Source organism: Anabrus simplex, chromosome 4 (assembly GCF_040414725.1).
Source record: "Anabrus simplex isolate iqAnaSimp1 chromosome 4, ASM4041472v1, whole genome shotgun sequence".
In the NCBI taxonomy this organism is placed as follows: Eukaryota; Metazoa; Arthropoda; class Insecta; order Orthoptera; family Tettigoniidae; genus Anabrus; species Anabrus simplex.
This window is the reverse complement of record NC_090268.1, coordinates 323,433,832-323,452,853: the sequence shown is the minus strand read 5'-3', so window position 1 is coordinate 323,452,853 and position 19,022 is coordinate 323,433,832. Positions and strand designations below refer to the sequence as shown.

The 19,022-nt window shown below is 39.0% G+C and overlaps 1 protein-coding gene across 1 annotated transcript in view; it reads right to left on the bottom strand.

Annotated features, from left to right (window-relative positions):
* Positions 1 to 19,022, bottom strand: part of LOC136871945 (protein Wnt-6) — a 407,098-nt gene that overhangs the window by 80,952 nt on the left and 307,124 nt on the right. The window contains exon 2 of the mRNA XM_067145691.2: positions 11,269 to 11,489. Coding sequence (XP_067001792.1) covers positions 11,269 to 11,489 — 221 coding nt within the window. The remainder of the gene's footprint in view (positions 1 to 11,268; positions 11,490 to 19,022) is intronic.

The following is a 19,022-nucleotide window of genomic DNA, read 5'->3' as shown; positions in this document are numbered from 1 at the left end:
ACCTACCACTTGAAACTTGCCTCCCCTAGAGATATTTCTCGAAAGAATTTTTCTCTCGTGAACTTTTTAACGCCATAACCGATTTGAACAGGACATACGCTAAATTGTAGCAGACATCGTAAAAGTAAAATCCTGTAAATTTCACAGCAATCTGTCCAGTAGTTTCTGAAGAAGATCGAGCACTCACGGTCACATGACTTAGAATACCACCCCTCCTGTCGCAGATATATATGCCACTAGGTCAAGGCTAACAAGCAGTTCAGTTCAGTTCAGTTCAGCAGTACAGTCTGGCAGTGCAGAGCAGTGCAGTATGTGTGTGTGAGTGAGACAGAGGGGAGACTGACCCTCATATAGTATGTCAATGCAGTCTCGAAGACAGTACTTTCCGTCGCGTTTCGCGGAGACGAAATTATGGGATAATCAATCGCCGTCGTACGTGTAAAAGACGTCGCACCGTAACTAGTCTATCGTGCCGTGACTTCGATATAATTCACAGACATTTCGAAGTATAACACGTGTGAAATCATTGAAGTACGAAGTTAAATATTGGACATTCACAAATTGGAACATGACGTGTGGACTTAGTTAATTTCACGTAATATTAAATTACCACAATAAACAGAAACTGTCGTGTACAATAACTCTTAACGACTCTAAGACTCATTTTTCTAATACAGTACATTCTTGAACTGTGTTTCTTTTTTTACATGTCATATTAGGACATGACTTACTACAGTGATAAACCTGGTGAATATTAAGAACTTTTCCTAAAGTAATATAATTTTATCACCACCAGAAAATCAGTGTTACTTGCTAGGATAACGATTCAAAGACTGTGGTCAGAGACTGTAATGAGAAATATTACACGTAACGTTTTTAAAGTGTTTGAACTGTGTATTTATGGACGTTCTCAGTGACGATTTAAAATAGTGTTTTATGCAGCAAGGACTGTGATTATTCATTTAACGTCATAAAATTAACACACAAACTGAACTGTGTTTAACAGTGAATGATAGCATCTGTAAATACTACTTGCACCAAATGAACGTTCCGTGTGCTAAAATCACCTCCACGAGCAGCGGAAATCTTGATGAAATTCTACAAGATCCAGCTACCTTCAACATCATCTCATCCACGGTACCCATCGAGGGACGTCAACGTGGTTTCTTCGTGGAACATCAAGTTCGAGTCTTCGTACGCACCCCGCGGAATGTTCCAGATTCCCATCAACATTTGTAAGCCAAATTTTCTTTATTAAGTGAGTAGTCACAAACTAACTGACTTTTTCTTATCAATCTTGAAGAGTGGTTTGCGTGTGACGATATTTCGTAGTTTTTCATCATTTCTCAAAATTCATCTTTTAATGATAAATTTATTTTACATAGAAAAACTCTAGGATTTTCAAGTGTTCTATATTTCAAGGCTAACAAACTGAGAAACTTTCAACAGAAATTTAAATTTTTATTGCAATTTTCAATTATAAGTGTGTGTTCATTTCATGAATTAATACTTAGAAAGACTTTAGGTGAAGAACTGACACTTCGTGTTTTCACAAAAAATTATAGGATCTGTGATATTTATTTATTTTCACGAACTGAATTCAAGAAGATTTACGTTAACATTTTTGATTTCAACAAAATATTTGAGTCCTATATTGATATTGCAGGGTGATGAATCATTTACCATTATTAATAAATTGTTTGGAAAAATTATAACCATCTATTATTCGCCCTGCAAATCTATCCTGCTCTGTACTGGCTCCAAAATCAACTGCCACTACCTCAGATCCTTCTCATGCCCTAAACCCACGAACTTTTCCTGGTACAGAGAGGATAGTAAAATAATAGATGGCGCCGCAACTTCAAGGGCTCGATTTGGGGCTGTGCTATATATAATAGATGCACGCCAATGTTCAGGGCTCGATTTGGAGCCACGCCAAAAATAATAGAAAGCGCCGCACATGATTAAGCCTCGATTGGAGTCACGATATCAGATATAATAGATTGCCGCAACATTCAGGGTTCGATTTGTGTCATAAATTTCACTTTGAGTACAGGGTTCGACTGTAACTACTACGAACACGAAGAGCTTGTTTAATTTGACTTGGTCGAATATTCTGTAAACATGGATAATGTACATGCAGCAATCGAAGCCCTCAGGCTTAGCATTAACGATCGGAATGCTAAGATCGATAGGTCTATTAGCCAGATAGATCGAATTAATACGCAAATGGTAGAGTCCCATAACCAGTTACAGGCGCAGATGATAGAGTCTAATAATCAATTACAAGCACAGATAGTTGACTGTAATTCTCAACTGCAGTCACAACTACAAGCGCAGATGGTAGAGTCTAATAACCAATTACAGGCTCAAAATAACCAATTAAAAGCTCAAATGATCGAGTCTAATAACCAATTACAGGCTCAAAATACTGAACTGCAAGCGCAGTTGAATGAATCAAACAGCAAGGTCGAAGACTTAACTTCTAAAATTGACAGGACCTTGAACACTAAGTTTGCAGAGGCCGATAAAGTCATTAATAAAAGGCTCACTGAATCCAGTGCCCTTATCGAACAACGATTCCGTGAAGCTGGAACTCGCCTAGAAAAGAAACTTACTGACTCTAGTGCACAATTCGAAGCCACATTGAAAAACATGCGGGACCAGTTCGTTGAAAACTTAGAGTCTATTAAGGAAGAAATACAGACAGAGGTCGTCAAGTCTTTAGACAAAGATCTTAGAAATGTTCTTCCTTCTGTTCAAGCATTTTCCACTGAACTCAAAGATTTACGAGCTGAATTTCAAGAATCCCATGGTAACATCTCGCAAGCTCAAGCAAAGCTAGCTCAGGTTCAGGAAAACCTCCGAGATGCATTAAAGAATGGCGTGGGCAAATTACGAAGCGAGATAGGATTAATTAAAAGCACGCAAGGAGAACTCGACAAGCGTATTACAGGACAGCTATACAGCACTCATACCCAGATAGCTGCTTTCTGTAAGGACGTACAAGCCATTAAAACTGGCTTGAGAACCGAAATAAAAGATTTCGACACCTCAATTAATTCCAAAATTGAGAATTTATCTGAAGAGGTTAATCAAATTAAACTCAGAGATCGTACGACTGACGTCACAATTCTTGGTTCATCGAGGGAAGTACACAGCACAACAACCCTCATTAAAATACCGGATGACAAGCCAGTCAAATTTTCAGGACGTGACGAGTATACTGCCCGATAATTTTTGTTAAATGTGGACGATTATCTGCAAGAGAATAGGATAGAAGACGACAGAAAACTAAGAATCGTATCCAAGCTTCGAGAAGGACGAGCCTTATCATGGTTCATAGCTTTGAAGAGCAACTTTAAAAACTATGACGACTTTAAACAGGCACTTTTTAAACGTTTTTGGGATGCTGAGACGCAACACCTGGTTAAGATGCAATTATACGCTAGAAAATACAACACTTCAGTCAATACTTCTCGATATTCCGATTATTGCCTAATGCAATTAAAGAAGCTCCAATTCATGGATCCGCCTTTGCCAGATATTGAACTCATTCAGATCTTGACACTTCAATATCCACCTCATGTCCAGGAGATATTAGTCGCTGCCAACATTAAAACACTGGAACATTTCTACGCTACTTTGCGCAGGCTAGACACGGCTAATACCAAATCTAATCCTAAGACTAACAGGAATCGAGAAATAAATACGAACTCCACGGAGATAAAACCGCCGGAGAGAGAGGAACCCAGGACACGTGAAGAAGGCAGAATTAGCCTTACCAACCTAACAAGATTCCGAGATTTCAGACGTCAGAAGAATCAGGACAGACATCCTTACCGTCCAAGGAATTCATGGAGACAACATGAATGCACTCCTGAAGGAAATCGCGAGTCCAGACGACAGGAACTCGAAAGAAGATGGAGGGATACACGGGAATACGTCAGGGAAAGAAACCGCAATCCTGACGAACCTGGAGCCACGTCCCTGGAATACCAACGTCAATTCGGACCAAGAGAACAACGATCGCCTGATCCTGAATCAACAGGTGCTATAAAAAACGCCGATCACACAGTAGGGAGATTGACTACAAAACACGATGAGGACGAGATGTCAGATTATTGTATTGCTGTCATCAATTACTGGCACATTGACGATTCTGAATTACTGTTCGAAGACGCACAAACACCAAGGCCACTAATTACTCGTTCATTACCTGTTATAACGGTACGCACAGGCTATTTACAGGTGACTACGCTCATCGACTCTGAAGCGCAAGATTCTTTAATTTCTGATAGGCTTGTGGACTCACTTAAAAGTCAGAACAATATGTTACTATTACCTGCAGCTCAGATTAAAGTAAGAGGGATAGTTCTTCATAAAGTAATTAAGTGTAAATCCCAGGCATTTTTTTAAAATAAATAACCAGTCATTCGAACACATATTTTTGGTAGTTTCACGTCTTAACTTCAACTTAATACTTGGATCAGATTTTATGATCAAATATAAAGGAACAATTGACTATGATGCCAACCTCGTAAAATTAAGGAATAATTCCGTAGGACTACAGCTGGCAGGACGAAGCGACCTGGAAGTTCAAGAGAATGGGCCCGTTTCGAAGAAGCCGGTGGTGACATGATTGAGCCCGCTTCGAGCGAGGTAGCGCCAGCCGAAGCAGAAAGTACAAGGGGTGACCAAAGTGAGGACGATGCAGAGTCCCTATTCAATAAGAACTCCATAATAGGTCCGAATTATGCAATGTCAATAGCCAGTGTGGTTGAAGACCCGGAAATTAGATTAAAATTGGAGGAGGCTAAAAATGAAGTTCTACAAAAATTTGCATGTGTGTTCGATGACAAACCTGGAGAAATAGCTGGCTACGAGTATCATCTTAATGTAAATGACTTGTCCCCTTACAAGAGAAAGCCATATCCCATTTCAGAGAGCCAATTTAAAGCAGTATGTACCACAGGAAGAAAAAAGCCTGGAAAAGAACATCCTGCGAATTTTCTTTTCGTCAGATCAAGGGGAAGATGTACCTGGAAGGCCTATTTCCTGGCACATATCAATTGGAAAAACTTTACTTCAGCATACGATTTCCGTCCGACATGCGAACAGCGGAGCGAAGGAACATTCCAGGACGTACCAGACTCCACGAGCGACCAGGCGAGGTCAAGTGACGTCACCTACCACTTGAAACTTGCCTCCCCTAGAGATATTTCTCGAAATAATTTTTCTCTCGTGAACTTTTTAACGCCATAACCGATTTGAACAGGACCTACGCTAAATTGTAGCAGATATCGTAAAAGTAAAATCCTGTAAATATCACAGCAATCTGTCCAGTAGTTTCTGAGTTATAACAATATAAAGTTTAAGAAGATCGAACACTCACGGTCACATGACTTAGAATACCACCCCTCCTGGCGCAGATATATATGCCACTAGGTCAAGGCTAACAAGCAGTTCAGTTCAGTTCAGCAGTACAGTCTGGCAGTGCAGAGCAGTGCAGTATGTGTGTGTGAGTGAGACAGAGGGGAGACTGACCCTCGTATAGTATGTCAATGCAGTCTCGAAGACAGTACTTTCCGTCGCGTTTCGCGGAGACGAAATTATGGGATAATCAATCACCGTCGTACGTGTAAAAGACGTCGCACCGTAACTAGTCTATCGTGCCGCGACTTCGATATAATTCACAGACATTTCGAAGTATAACACGTGTGAAATCATTGAAGTACGAAGTTAAATATTGGACATTCACAAATTGGAACATGACGTGTGGACTTAGTTAATTTCACGTAATATTAAATTACCACAATAAACAGAAACTGTCGTGTACAATAACTCTTAACGACTCTAAGACTCATTTTTCTAATACAGTACATCCTTGAACTGTGTTTCTTTATTTACATGTCATATTAGGACATGACTTACTACAGTGATAAACTTGGTGAATATTAAGAACTTTTCCTAAAGTAATATAATTTTATCACCACCAGAAAATCAGTGTTACTTGCTAGGATAACGATTCAAAGACTGTGGTCAGAGACTGTAATGAGAAATATTACACGTAACTTTTTTAAAGTGTTTGAACTGTGTATTTATGGACGTTCTCAGTGACGATTTAAAATAGTGTTTTATGCAGCAAGGACTGTGATTATTCATTTAACGTCATAAAATTAACACACAAACTGAACTGTGTTTAACAGTGAATGATAGCATCTGTAAATACTACTTGCACCAAATGAACGTTCCGTGTGCTAAAATCACCTCCACGAGCAGCGGAAATCTTGATGAAATTCTACAAGATCCAGCTACCTTCAACATCATCTCATCCACGGTACCCATCGAGGGACGTCAACGTGGTTTCTTCGTGGAACATCAAGTTCGAGTCTTCGTACGCACCCCGCGGAATGTTCCAGATTCCCATCAACATTTGTAAGCCAAATTTTCTTTACTAAGTGAGTAGTCACAAACTAACTGACTTTTTCTTATCAATCTTGAAGAGTGGTTTGCGTGTGACGATATTTCGTAGTTTTTCATCCTTTCTCAAAATTCATCTTTTAATGATAAATTTATTTTACATAGAAAAACTCTAGGATTTTCAAGTGTTCTATATTTCAAGGCTAACAAACTGAGAAAAAAACTCTAGGATTTTCAAGTGTTCTATATTTCAAGGCTATCAAACTGAGAAACTTTCAACAGAAATTTAAATTCTTATTGCAATTTTCAATTATAAGTGTGTGTTCATTTCATGATTTAATACTTAGAAAGACTTTAGATGAAGAACTGACACTTCGTGTTTTCACAAAAAATTATAGGATCTGTGATATTTATTTATTTTCATCGACTGAATTCAAGAAGATTTACGTTAACATTTTTGATTTCAACAAATTATCTGAGTCCTATATTGATATTGCAGGGTGATGAATCATTTAACATTATTAATAAATTGTTTGGAAAAGGTATAACCATCTATTATTCGCCCTGCGATTCTATCCTGCTCTGTACCGGCTCCAAAATCAACTGCCACTACCTGAGATCCTTCTCCCTAACCCACGAACTTTTCCTGGTACAGTATGTAAAGTAATGGCACTGAACACAACATTCTACTCAATTTTTGGTTACGTAGACGAAAGGTATCTACGAAATGTCACTGTAGTATTTGTCCCAAGTGGAAGATAATATTTGATTTTGCTCACATAAAGTGTAAAATCTGCAGTAAATTAAGAAATAGTACGAAATATTTTACTTGCAGAGAATAATATAGATACGTACTTCACTACCTTACAACTATTGTTTCTGCTACGTCGCAGCGCTTCCGTATGTGTTTTGTATGTCTAACACTTTTCTGTGTGATGTCTTTGCTCACTGAAGTTGTTTGAATTAATTAGGTGTCGTTTTCTTCATGTTGCTCATTTTTTGTGTGCCCTAACTCGTTCATTACGGTAAGTGATATATTTATTGGTCCAGCGATCATGCTCTTTTGCTGTTTGAACTGCCTGTGCTAGTCATATGGACAAAGATAATGAGAATTCACAGACATACCACTCCCATTCATCGGTGCCAGCCCTGGACCTCAAGAAAGAAACAAAAGACGGCACGAGCAGCGGAATATAACATAAGGGAGTTCTGTCTACAGCTCGTAAGTACGTACACGTATTTCTCTAGATATTTCTCTAGTAACAACGGTATTTCTTAATTTACCGCAGATTTTTCACTTTATTTGGGACAAATATTACAGTGACATTTCCTAGATACCTTTGGTCTACATGACCAGCAGCAAGAAGTAAGTGGCTGTGGTCTATTGAGGAGTGTCCGTTCACAAGTTACTACTGAATTTCCACTTCAAAAAACTGTTTAGTATTTCGTCCACATCATTAGTATTTGAATACTACCGAATACGATGATAAATTTGGACCACAAACATGTAATTCCTTAAACGTAGTACCTACCGAGCGAGTTGGCCGTGCGGTTAGGTGAGCGCAGCTGTGAGCTTGCATTCAGGAGATAGTGGGTTCGAACCCCACTGTCGGCAGCCCTGAAGATGTCTTTCCGTAGTTTACCATTTTCAAACCAGGAAAATTACCATATAATTTAATTAACGCCACGGCCGCTTCATTCCCACTCCCACGCTTTTCCTCACCATAATACCTGCAAGCCTCTGCGAATTTATTAAACGCTGCCAAAAACCCCCTGAAAAAAGTAATTCACTGTAAGTTAATATCGAAAAAAGAATCCAATTCACTTCTCGTAGTTCTGGCGTGCATGCATAACACTTTCACCGCTTCGTGGCTGCATTCCTGATTTGGCTATAATCAGTAACTTTGTTTATCTTGTAACATTTCGTCCACTGGGCATAAATACACTTCGTGAAGATACTCCTCAATTTTCATTGTTGAAACAACCATAATAAGTTCGGCTCTTTTAAAGAAACGTATGTTCATACCGCCCGAAAATGATGTATTACCCATTCGTCGTGCAGACTCTCATATTCCAAGAAATGTTACATAAATAGCTATTAGAATACGCAAGGAAGGACGTGAAGTACCTTAACTGCATTAGAAGGCGACTATTTTGCTACAGGTAGTAGCGATGTTGAGGAATTTGCTGGTCTCTTCTTTCCTAGACACTAGATACCTGAGACTGTGTCTTAGCTAGCCAATAAAAAAGTGATTGGCATTTATTGACCCTGGATGCACTCCATCTTCTCCACAGGAACTTGGCCAAGTTGTTAGCGAAACTACAAGCAGATACACAACTTCAGCACGAAGTGGAAGTGAAATGACATGGAGTGAGGTGAAAGACTAATCGCTACCTACCAAAATAGGGCTTCACATTACAAAACAAACACTGAAATTGTAGTACCGTAGCAGTTACATCATGAACATCAGCTCTCAAGCAAGTAAGACAAAGGAGTGTAACGTTCCACATACGCCGCCTTAAGACAAACCCAAACATCTACTCCAGGGGAATTAACCCGACGTAGCCAAAATCCTCAGCCTGGCCGGGAGTGGAACCTCGGACCCTATAAACCGAAGACCATGACGTTGACCATGCAGCCAAGAAGCTGGATATAATCCTAAATCAAACACTGCTATGTCTTCCATCACTCAATCTGTAATCCGCACTCAGTGAGCCAGTCACAAATTAAAGCAAAGCCATTCCCATACAGGTCATTAAAGTATTTGGAAGAGACAAAGTTTTCAGCTATTCGTAACCTCCACAATAAGTGGGATACAAGTGTTTTCCTTTTCTCCTCAGGAATTAACCTGGTACTCATTTTTGGTGTAGTTCGAGTGAACCGCAGGGCTCTCCAGAAGTAGAAATGGAATGGAATTTTATTCTTCGAATTCTTCAGGGGGAATCGAACCAACGTCCTTCCTGGTTAGTCGAGCAAGCCTTTACATCTCGATCAGGCAACCCTTAAATGCTATTTAGCAGCTCATATCTTTACTTACTGACAGTTACAGGAAATTATACTGTCTGATGCAAATATCCCTAAATTTCCTAACATTCTCTTATCGCCTCGCTCCATGGCTGACGTGGTTACATTCTTGTCCTCCAAAGCCCGGAACCCTGGGTCCAATTACCTGCCGGGTAGTGGGGTTTTAATCGCGACCCGTATTGGTACTGTTCCCAACATGCCTACAACTCACATCCCACACACTCAATGTGAGACTTGGGGACAAAGCATAGGCGGGCACTTCGGCTACTCCGATTTTCTATGAATTTTTCATTCCAGAAACACTCTCCAATATCATTGCACTTCATCTGTCAGTCATTAATCATTACCGCAGAGGAGTGCGACAGGCTTCGGCATCTGGCACAGTTTCTATGTTCGCCACCAGATGGGGCTTCATTCATTTAATTCCTGACCCGGTTGGAAGTGCAGAGAGGTTGTGGAATTTTCAATAACAACAGTGTGAAAACTGTGTAGAATAACATTCCATTCGTTGGCATATGCTTTCAATCGGTATTCGCGTTAGGTATTTGTGTTTGCAATTATTCTGTACAATTGGCTTCTCATGGTCATTTACAAGAGTGAAGAATGTTTACCACTTTGCAATTTTGCACTGTTTTTCCTTTCCTTAGCCTCCCTTTTTCAGAATAGGGACGATAACCAAAGTACCTGGTAAACTGAATTGTCACTGTAGCAGAGATGTACGGTTCGGTCGAGTGAGGTTAAAAATGATATAGAACAGAAGTTAATTAGACTCAGATTCTACATATCGTCGCTTCACCGGTAAAAGGTTGTAATCCACAAAGCTCTTCCTATCGATTATTCTCCTTAAGACTGGTCACGCCTCCCAGCCACATATGGTTATGCAGTCCATCAGAACAAATTTTGTTGTGTTCATTTTCCTATGCGGAAGTGTAAAGGAAAATTAACCTTACTGTACCGTACTATACGAATGTATGCTTGCATTACGTATTTACGCACTCCTATTGTATAATGCATGTTAGGTTCATTTTCGGTTACTCACCAGCATAGGAAAACGAACACAACGGACATTGTTCTGATGGGCCGCATATCCATATGTGGCTGGGGGGCGTGACCAGTCTTAAGGAGAATAATCGATAGGAAGAGCTTTGTGGATTACAACCTTCTACCGGTGAAGTGACGATATTCATTTTAAGGCTGATATTAAAGTGACACATAAAATAACATAAAATGAGTTCATTTCATAAAAATGAGAGAGAGGGAGAGGGGGTGGAAAAGGGGAGGAAGGAATTTCCCTGCAGCAATTTTCGAAGGAGTGTGTAAAATACTTGTCTGAATGAGAATCCCCATCCCTGACTTACGAATGTTCAAATTACAATATAGAAATCCTAAAATGATTTGGTTCTTAGAAAATCCTAATACAAACAAAGGGTTAAAATGACGTCATATGCTTATTGCATTAAGCTAGGCTTAAAAACACTTTCCTTATAAGGAACATGTTAGTACCACTGTTGACGAAATGTTGATGACACCGAGACTCTGTAACAAAGTTCTACTGTTTATTCACACCATACCTGAGGATGGTTGCCAACTTGTACTTCCTCTTAAAACAATAATCACCACCACCACCACATCACAACCATACCTCTTCTAGTAGGCTACTGGTTCATTTATAATCGATAAAAAAGTAATGTAGTGGATAAGGACAATTCGCAGGACAGAACGTTGGCATGTGAATCTTTAATTTACATACGAAACACACATTAAACCTTTTACGTAAATGTTATGTTCATGAAGAAAAATTGTGTAACTTATAGTCTAACCTTTCATGAGAATCTTCCGAAGACTACGGCGAGTGGTAGTGCAGTTCCATCGACGATTGCGGAACTGGTGCTGGCACTCTTTAGTGCCGAGTGACATGCCCTTGGTTATCTCTTTCAGTACTGTCGGCTCCTTCTTGCAAATCTCAGCCAGTCGACCCTTCAGACGGCGTGTCTTCTTGCAGATCACCATCGGGTCCATCACTAGCTGACTTCCTGACGCCCTGAAATGAACATCAAATGTACTGAAGACTTCACATGAACTAGAACCTTTAAAAATGAGACCGTGCAAGATAATGTTATCAATGTTGTCTTAAATAGGAAGGCAAATATTTTGCTAGCTTAATTTTAAAAAAAGCTATTTCTTACAGCTACAGTTTTCGTATTCTACCTCTCCTTTTTCTCAATGTATTGGGGTTAGCATTTGATATGGAATAGACCCATTTTTACGGTCGGATGCCCATCCTGACACCAACGCTACGTGGAAGAATATTTACTTTTATTTTCTATGGTGGTGGTAGTATGATAAATGTACATATATTAAGAGAAGTGTATTAAGAAAATCACACAAACACCTAGTCCCCAAATCATACGCAGTTAAAATCCTCGGGCCGGCTGGGAATCGAACCCGGACTACTCTGAACCACAGACCAGCCAAGCATCTGGACAGCTCATTAACTCCGTATAAATGGTCATTAAATGAAATTGAGCCTGCTTAACATAATTTTATTACCATTCATGAAATAATGTTCAGATTTCTTGAAAAATGAACAATCATTATCTGTGAAAAAAATTAATTATTTTCTCATCCGATTTCTTGGCTAAATTGCTTGCGTATAGGTCTTCAGTTCAGAGGGCACTGGGTTTGAATCCAGGGCAGGTCGAGAATTTTAACTGTGTATAGTTAATCCCTCCGGCTCGGGAACTGGGTTTCGTGTTCGCCTTAATACACATCTTCATTTGCATACAAATCACCATTACCAATCACCAGTGAGACATGCAGTAGAAAGTGCATCCCTCCACATAGGATTGCCGTCATGAAGAGCATGCGGCCGTAAAACTGGACCTAACCCACATCACGTACGGACCTCAATAGATTCGGAAATGTGTCAGGAATAAGTATATATTTTTTTTTTACAGATATGTGGAGTCTACATTATAAATACCATAAATTATTAAATATCGACATGATTATACTGGTGAAATAATTCAAAGTAGGACTTCCCAGGATTCTCATTCAGATTTTTTTAAGCACTTTCTTTCATATAATTTTGTATTTATTCACAATTCTTCTTCCCAATCGTAATGTGAATTCAGCCTACTTTTACGGCAGGCTGCTCTTCCTGCCGACAACCCTATGCGGTTGGTGTATTTCTGTGGTGATTAGTGATGTGATGCGTTTATGTATATGAAGAATAGTGTTGAGACGAACACAACACCCAGTCCCCGAACTAGATGAATTAACCAAACACAATTACATTCCTTGGTCCGGCCAGGAGTCGAACCCGGGGCCTCTGGACCGAAGATCAGTACGATCATTTAGCCAAGGAGAAGAACTTATTTCTTCACAACTATTTATTTTTAAATTACTGGTATCAAAGCAAAGAGTTAATAGCGTTGTTTTAAAAATAAAATACACTAGACTACGGAATATTCCAAGCAGATATCTTTCGGAATTATGATGAAAGTCACTTGTAAACAAAATTCAAGTTGCATCAATTTAACTACAAACATGTGACAGAGTGAAACGTGGAACGTGAAGAAATATGGATATTTACAAACATACCGATATATTTTGACGTGGTTAAGATAATTATTTCTCGCCATCAGATTAAAGAGGAAAGAATATTTTACAAAGAAAAATAAATTGGAAAGAGCCATTTTCGACTCCTCATTTAAGACTTCAAATCATTTCAGTGTGATCGAGTTTCCATCTTTATCTCCTCAACCTTACGTTGTTGGTGGGCAGCATTGTCATCCTCACGATAGAGGTATTCACTCCAGTGCTATCTTCTTTAATGTTGTGTAAGGTCGTCCATTCTTGACGTCCATCATAAAATCCTATCTTGGATTTCTTCTTCCCCTTTTGTCATCCATCTTCCCCTCCTCCATCAGATTGGTGCACTAGTCTGAATGTCTTAACAGGTGACCTATGAATCTATTCGTTCAACTTTCTAATAATTTTTTGATCTGGTATTTTTCATTCAAGCTTGTCAGCACTTCCTCATTGTTATTCATAATGTGGTGCCAGCACCACAATTCAAAGGCCTGGACTTCCTTTTTATTAATAATGAATTTACGTCCCACTAACTACTTTTACGGTTTTCGGAGACGCCGAGGTGCCAGAATTTAGTCCCGCAAGATATCTTTTAATTGCTGGTAAATCTACCTACAAGAAGCTGACGTATCTGACCTTCAGTTACCACCAAATTAAGCCCAAGTTGGGGTCAGAAGGCCAGCGCCTCAACAGTCTGAGCCACTCAGCCGGGTGATTTTCTTCTTATCCATGTCCATGAGAGTCCAGCTTTCCGACTCATACAGTCCAACACTCTAAATAAATGTTTTTATGATAGAGGTTAAATATCATTGGTGATCAAAGTTTTAGGGCAGGCTAGGTGGAAAACAGTCCCTCTTAATTTCCAGTTGGAATATTTCAGAATTTTAACTTCGAACCACTTCCGTTCGTCTCCTTGCCTGAATGGTCACCGAAGTGGTCTTCCGTTCATGGAGCTCCGGCTTCTATTTCCTGCCTGGTCGGGGATTTTAACTGCATTTAATTAATTCGCCTAGCCATGGAACTACATGTTTGTGAACGTTGTAAAACACATTTACATACAGAACTACATCACAGAACTACTATACGTCAACACAGAAAAGCTAAATACTGAACACATCCCTCCACAAGGATTTTATCAGGAAGAGCATCTGACCATAAATCTAGGCTTAATCCAAAACAGTGCTGACATAAAGGCCAGGAAAGGACATGAAAGCCATGACATAATAATAATAATAATAATAATAATAATAATAATAATAATAACAATAATAATAAGAATACCTGACGAGGTTGATTGAGCAGGCCGGTATATCACTTGGTGTGTATACAAAGTAATTCGGACCATCTCTATAGATAGCCAGATAAGCATCAAAGAACTGATTAATAAAATTTTTATTGGCTTTACGTCCCACTAACTACTTTTACTGTTTTTAGAGACGAGATGCCGGAATTTAATCCTGCAGGATTTCTTTTACGTTCCTTTAAACTACCGACACGAGGCTGACGTATTTGAGCACCTTCAAATACTACCTGACTGAGCAGATCAACGCTAGGAAAGACTGAGTTAAAACATGCCTACGCTTCTGTACTTATGCGGATTTGCTTGGAGTCCCAGTTTCAAATGCCTCTATTTCCTTCCAGAATTATTCGCTATATCAGGTCTTCTCATACAAAAGTTTAAATTTCTGTGTAACTTACCTGGAAATGTCTCATTTTAAGTTTTATGTCTATATTTATACATCGCTAGACTTTGTAATGATCATTACAAGATAATATCTAGGTAGAGAAGGTGACTAATACTAACGAAGTATTAAAATTTACCTGCGATAGCAAGGACATTTACAATAGGATACAAAAGTTGAAAACTAGAAAAGCTGCTGGGATTAATACGATTTCTGGGGATATACTAAAGGCAATATTTTGGGATACAGTACTATAATTGAAGTACTTATTTGATTACTGTTTGCATGAAGGAGCAGTACCGAATGAATGGGGTAGGCCCTGTTATAAAGGAGAGGGTAAAAACAATCATCTTACATGTGTTGCACGTAATCTTTGGGAAAGCATTCATTCTGATTATATTAGAGAAATTTGCGAAATTACTAACTGGTTTGATAGAAGGCAGTTCGGGTTTAGGACACGTTATTCCACTGGAGCTCATGTAGTAGGATTCCAGCAATCGTCGCTGCACCTAGAAAAGCCGCTATAATAATTCAACTTGGCACTCTGACCAGAAAAGTTCTGATCTAAGGTTCAGTATTGCATGAACGCTACAACGAATTTTCGTCCTAAATGATTCACGTGCTACGGGACAGTATTTCTCCCCTCAGCATTGCCACAGAACGGTACTTCGAGGCGCAACGACGCAATATGTAGCACATATTTCAGAGTCAGGAGTTCAAATAGACTGTATCGCGATTGTCATATCTAAGGCGTTTTATAGGGCAGATTGGACTACACAAAAGAGTGACTGAATGGGTTGCTATATTTCTAGAAAATAACATTATTAAAGGAGGTTAAGTGTTATCTGATCCTGTGTTCATTAAGAGGAGAATCCTCAAGGTAGTATATTAGAGCTTTATCTTTTCTTATTATATATAAATGCTATCAGTGAAGAACTGGAATCAGAGATAAAGTATTTTGCGTATAATGTTATATGAAGTAATAAATTTAAAAGATGTGAGCGACTGCAGAAAGACCCCGACAATGTTGTGAGATGGACAGCAGACTATGGTATGACGATAAGCGGGGCGAAAAGTCAGGTTGTAAATTTCACCAAGAGGAAAAGTCCTCTTAGTTTTAATTATTGCGTTAATGGGGTGAAATATCCTCATAGGGAACACTGTAAGACTTTGGTTTTAATATAAGAAAAGATCTTCACTGGATAATCACGTAAACGGGATTGTAAATAAAGGTTACAGATCTTTGCATATGGTTATGAAGGTATTTAGGGGTTATACCTAGGGATGTAAAGATGAGGGCGTAAAAGTCTCTGGTAGGACCATAATTAGAGTATGGTTTCAGTGTATGAGACTCTCACTAGGATCAATCGATTGAAGAACTGGAAAAAATCCAAAGAAAAGCAGCTCGATTTTTTCTGGCTGATTTCCGAGAAGAGAGTAGTGTTATTAAAATGTTGCAAACCTTGGGCTGGGAAAGCTTAGGACAAAGGAGACGAATAAGTCTGAGTGGAGCTTTCTAAAATAGGAATGATCATAATATGAAGATAAAGGGGAATTCAAGAGGGCAAAGTTGGGCAAATATTCGTTTATAGGAAAAGGAGTTATGGCCTGGAGTAATTTAGCAAGGGAGAAGTTCTCTAAATTTCCAAATTCTTTAAAATTACTTAAGAAAATACTAGGTAAACAAGTGAGAGGCAATTGCCACCTGGACGACTGCTCTAAATGCAGTTTAGTGGGGACTGACTGATCTGGCTTCCATTATTATACTGAAGGGTGGTTTGTAACATGTTAATGATCGTCGCTATAAGACCTACCTGTGTCGGTGCGACGTAAAGCCACTAGCAAAAAAAATATGTTAATGCCTTTCGAAGCAAACAAAGAAAAGGAAAGCCATATCACTACAAGCCACAAATACCCGTGGAGGAGTGGAGGGTAAAGGTTCGTTTCTTTTTTGTTATTTCTTTAGCCCCACTATCTCTATATTTTCTTTTCTCATTGTGAGCTGATACATTTTAATCGTAAAAAATAATTGAAAATATGTTTATTCTTATTACAAACTCAATCAATTCTGTTTTTATTTGACATAAATGACCGGGTGCGCGGCACGATTGTTTAATCCTCCATCGCTCAAGGTTGTGAGATCAAATCCCGTCATAATCGGTCAGCATTTAAGACTACTTAAATGTGAGAGATCCGTGTCGGAATATTTGCTAGTACTCAAAGAATAGAAACCCAATTTAAGGCAAATTTTGGCATTCTAACATTACTTAAAATATACAATAAACAGAATCGCATTATTATTATTATGATTATTATTATTATTATTATTATTATTATTATTATTATTATTATTATTATTATTATTATTATTATTATTATTATTATTATTATTATTATTATTATTATTATCAAACAGTTCTCTACTGCCCATTGTATTTGGGCTGAAATAACTTGGCATGGATATAATCACCAAATTATTTAAATAAATGCGGGCGTTATTTGCTCAGTAGCTTAGAACTGGCTCTCCACCCGGAACGGCTGATTTTGGAATCCCATTCGATCCGGGGGTGAGATTTTCACCCTGGGTGTTTTCAGACCCAGAAAACTAGCATAAGCTAAAGAAGCTTTTGTTAATATAAATATATATAAGTAAATGAAAAAAAATACTCATCGGGTGATTTTCTTACGTCCCAGGAATGGAACTGAGGGTTTCCTAATGTTGCAGCTCCCCAGTATTGCCCCCCTGTGGGTGGGGGCGGTAGAATAACACCCACGGTATCCCCTGCTTGTCGTAAGATGCGACTAAAAGGGGACCCAGGGGCTCCGAACTTTGGAGCGTGGGTTGGTGACCACGGGGCCCTTAGCTGAGTGCTGACATTGCTTCCACTTACTTGTGCCAGGCTTCTCACTTTCATCTATCCTATCCGATCTTCCTTGGTCAACTCTTGTTCTTTTCCGACCTCGACGCTATTAGGTTTGCGAGGGCTGGAGTCTTTCATTTTCACGCTCTTCGTGGCCCTAGTCTTCCTTTGGCGGATATCTTCATTTTTCGAAGTGTCGGATCCCTTCCATTTTTCTCTCTGATTAGTGTTATATAGAGGATGGTTGCCTAGTTGTACTTCCTCTCAAAACAATAATCACCACCACCACCGCCCCAGTATTGCCATGCAGTGTGTGTTAACCAACTCGATTATGAAATGAGGATGACGAAGAAAATATACATCTCTATCTGTGGGAGATACGTGAGTCACTCACGGTCCCAATTGGATTATGAGTGGGGTAAAACACCAACCCGATCCAGGCCTGAATATAGTGCACTTCTGTGTCAGTTGCAGGTTCCAGGAACGATTAAAGCTTCGTGGATGAATATCAGGAGCAACAAACACACTTCAGCCCACAAGAGGCGTTAACTTTTCCTTTGATGTAAACTTCGAGGAGACACACAACCACGTATCAGATATACTGACTGGCACAATGCATTGCTCTCGTTTCTTTGAATGATAGCTCTGCCCATTACAGCTTTCCCTCTGTTGATCAGTGAAGAAGTGTTGGGCCTTTAAACACGAATATCATGTAGGAAGTCAGGCATTTGAAGGGCCGAAAAAATATCCATTAGGGACTCTATAATAGCTCTTCAATCAAACTTGGCCTATTCGTTGACCAAAACAGAGGAAGTACAACTAGGCAACCAGGCTCTCGTAATACTAATAAGATATTCGACACTTCGAAAATTGAACGTATCGGCCACGGAGGGCGGGAAAGTGAAAGACACCACTTCCACTTTTTACTGGTAAATCTTACAACCTGAATGTTCACCCCGTTTACCATAATGTCAAAATCACAAATTTGTCGACGTCCATCTATAGGCAATCATAGTCACCAGCTTTAAGGGACCTAACATCCAGGTCACTGCTTGCCAATTTTTAGAATTCCAACTCTCTTACCCCCGGTGAATGCTGAAAGTACATAATATGTTAACATTCTTTTTTTTTTTTTGCATAAACTAGAATACCTCCATTCCATACCTTCGGATCATAAGAAACGGAGGAGACAAAATTATTTTATTGTATCCCGGAGTGTTTTTGTACATGTACTCGTATTTTATAATAATCCTAATAAAAATAATTTATATGTGTTTACCACTACATTGAAATTGGATTTCAGTAATGTTTTAATATTCATTTTACACGTAATCAAATTTTTAAGCTAATACGTGTTAATCTGTGCCACAGATTCTAGGACAAAAAGGTATCATATCAATTCATCGGTCATATTAAAACGTATTTTCCACTGTCACA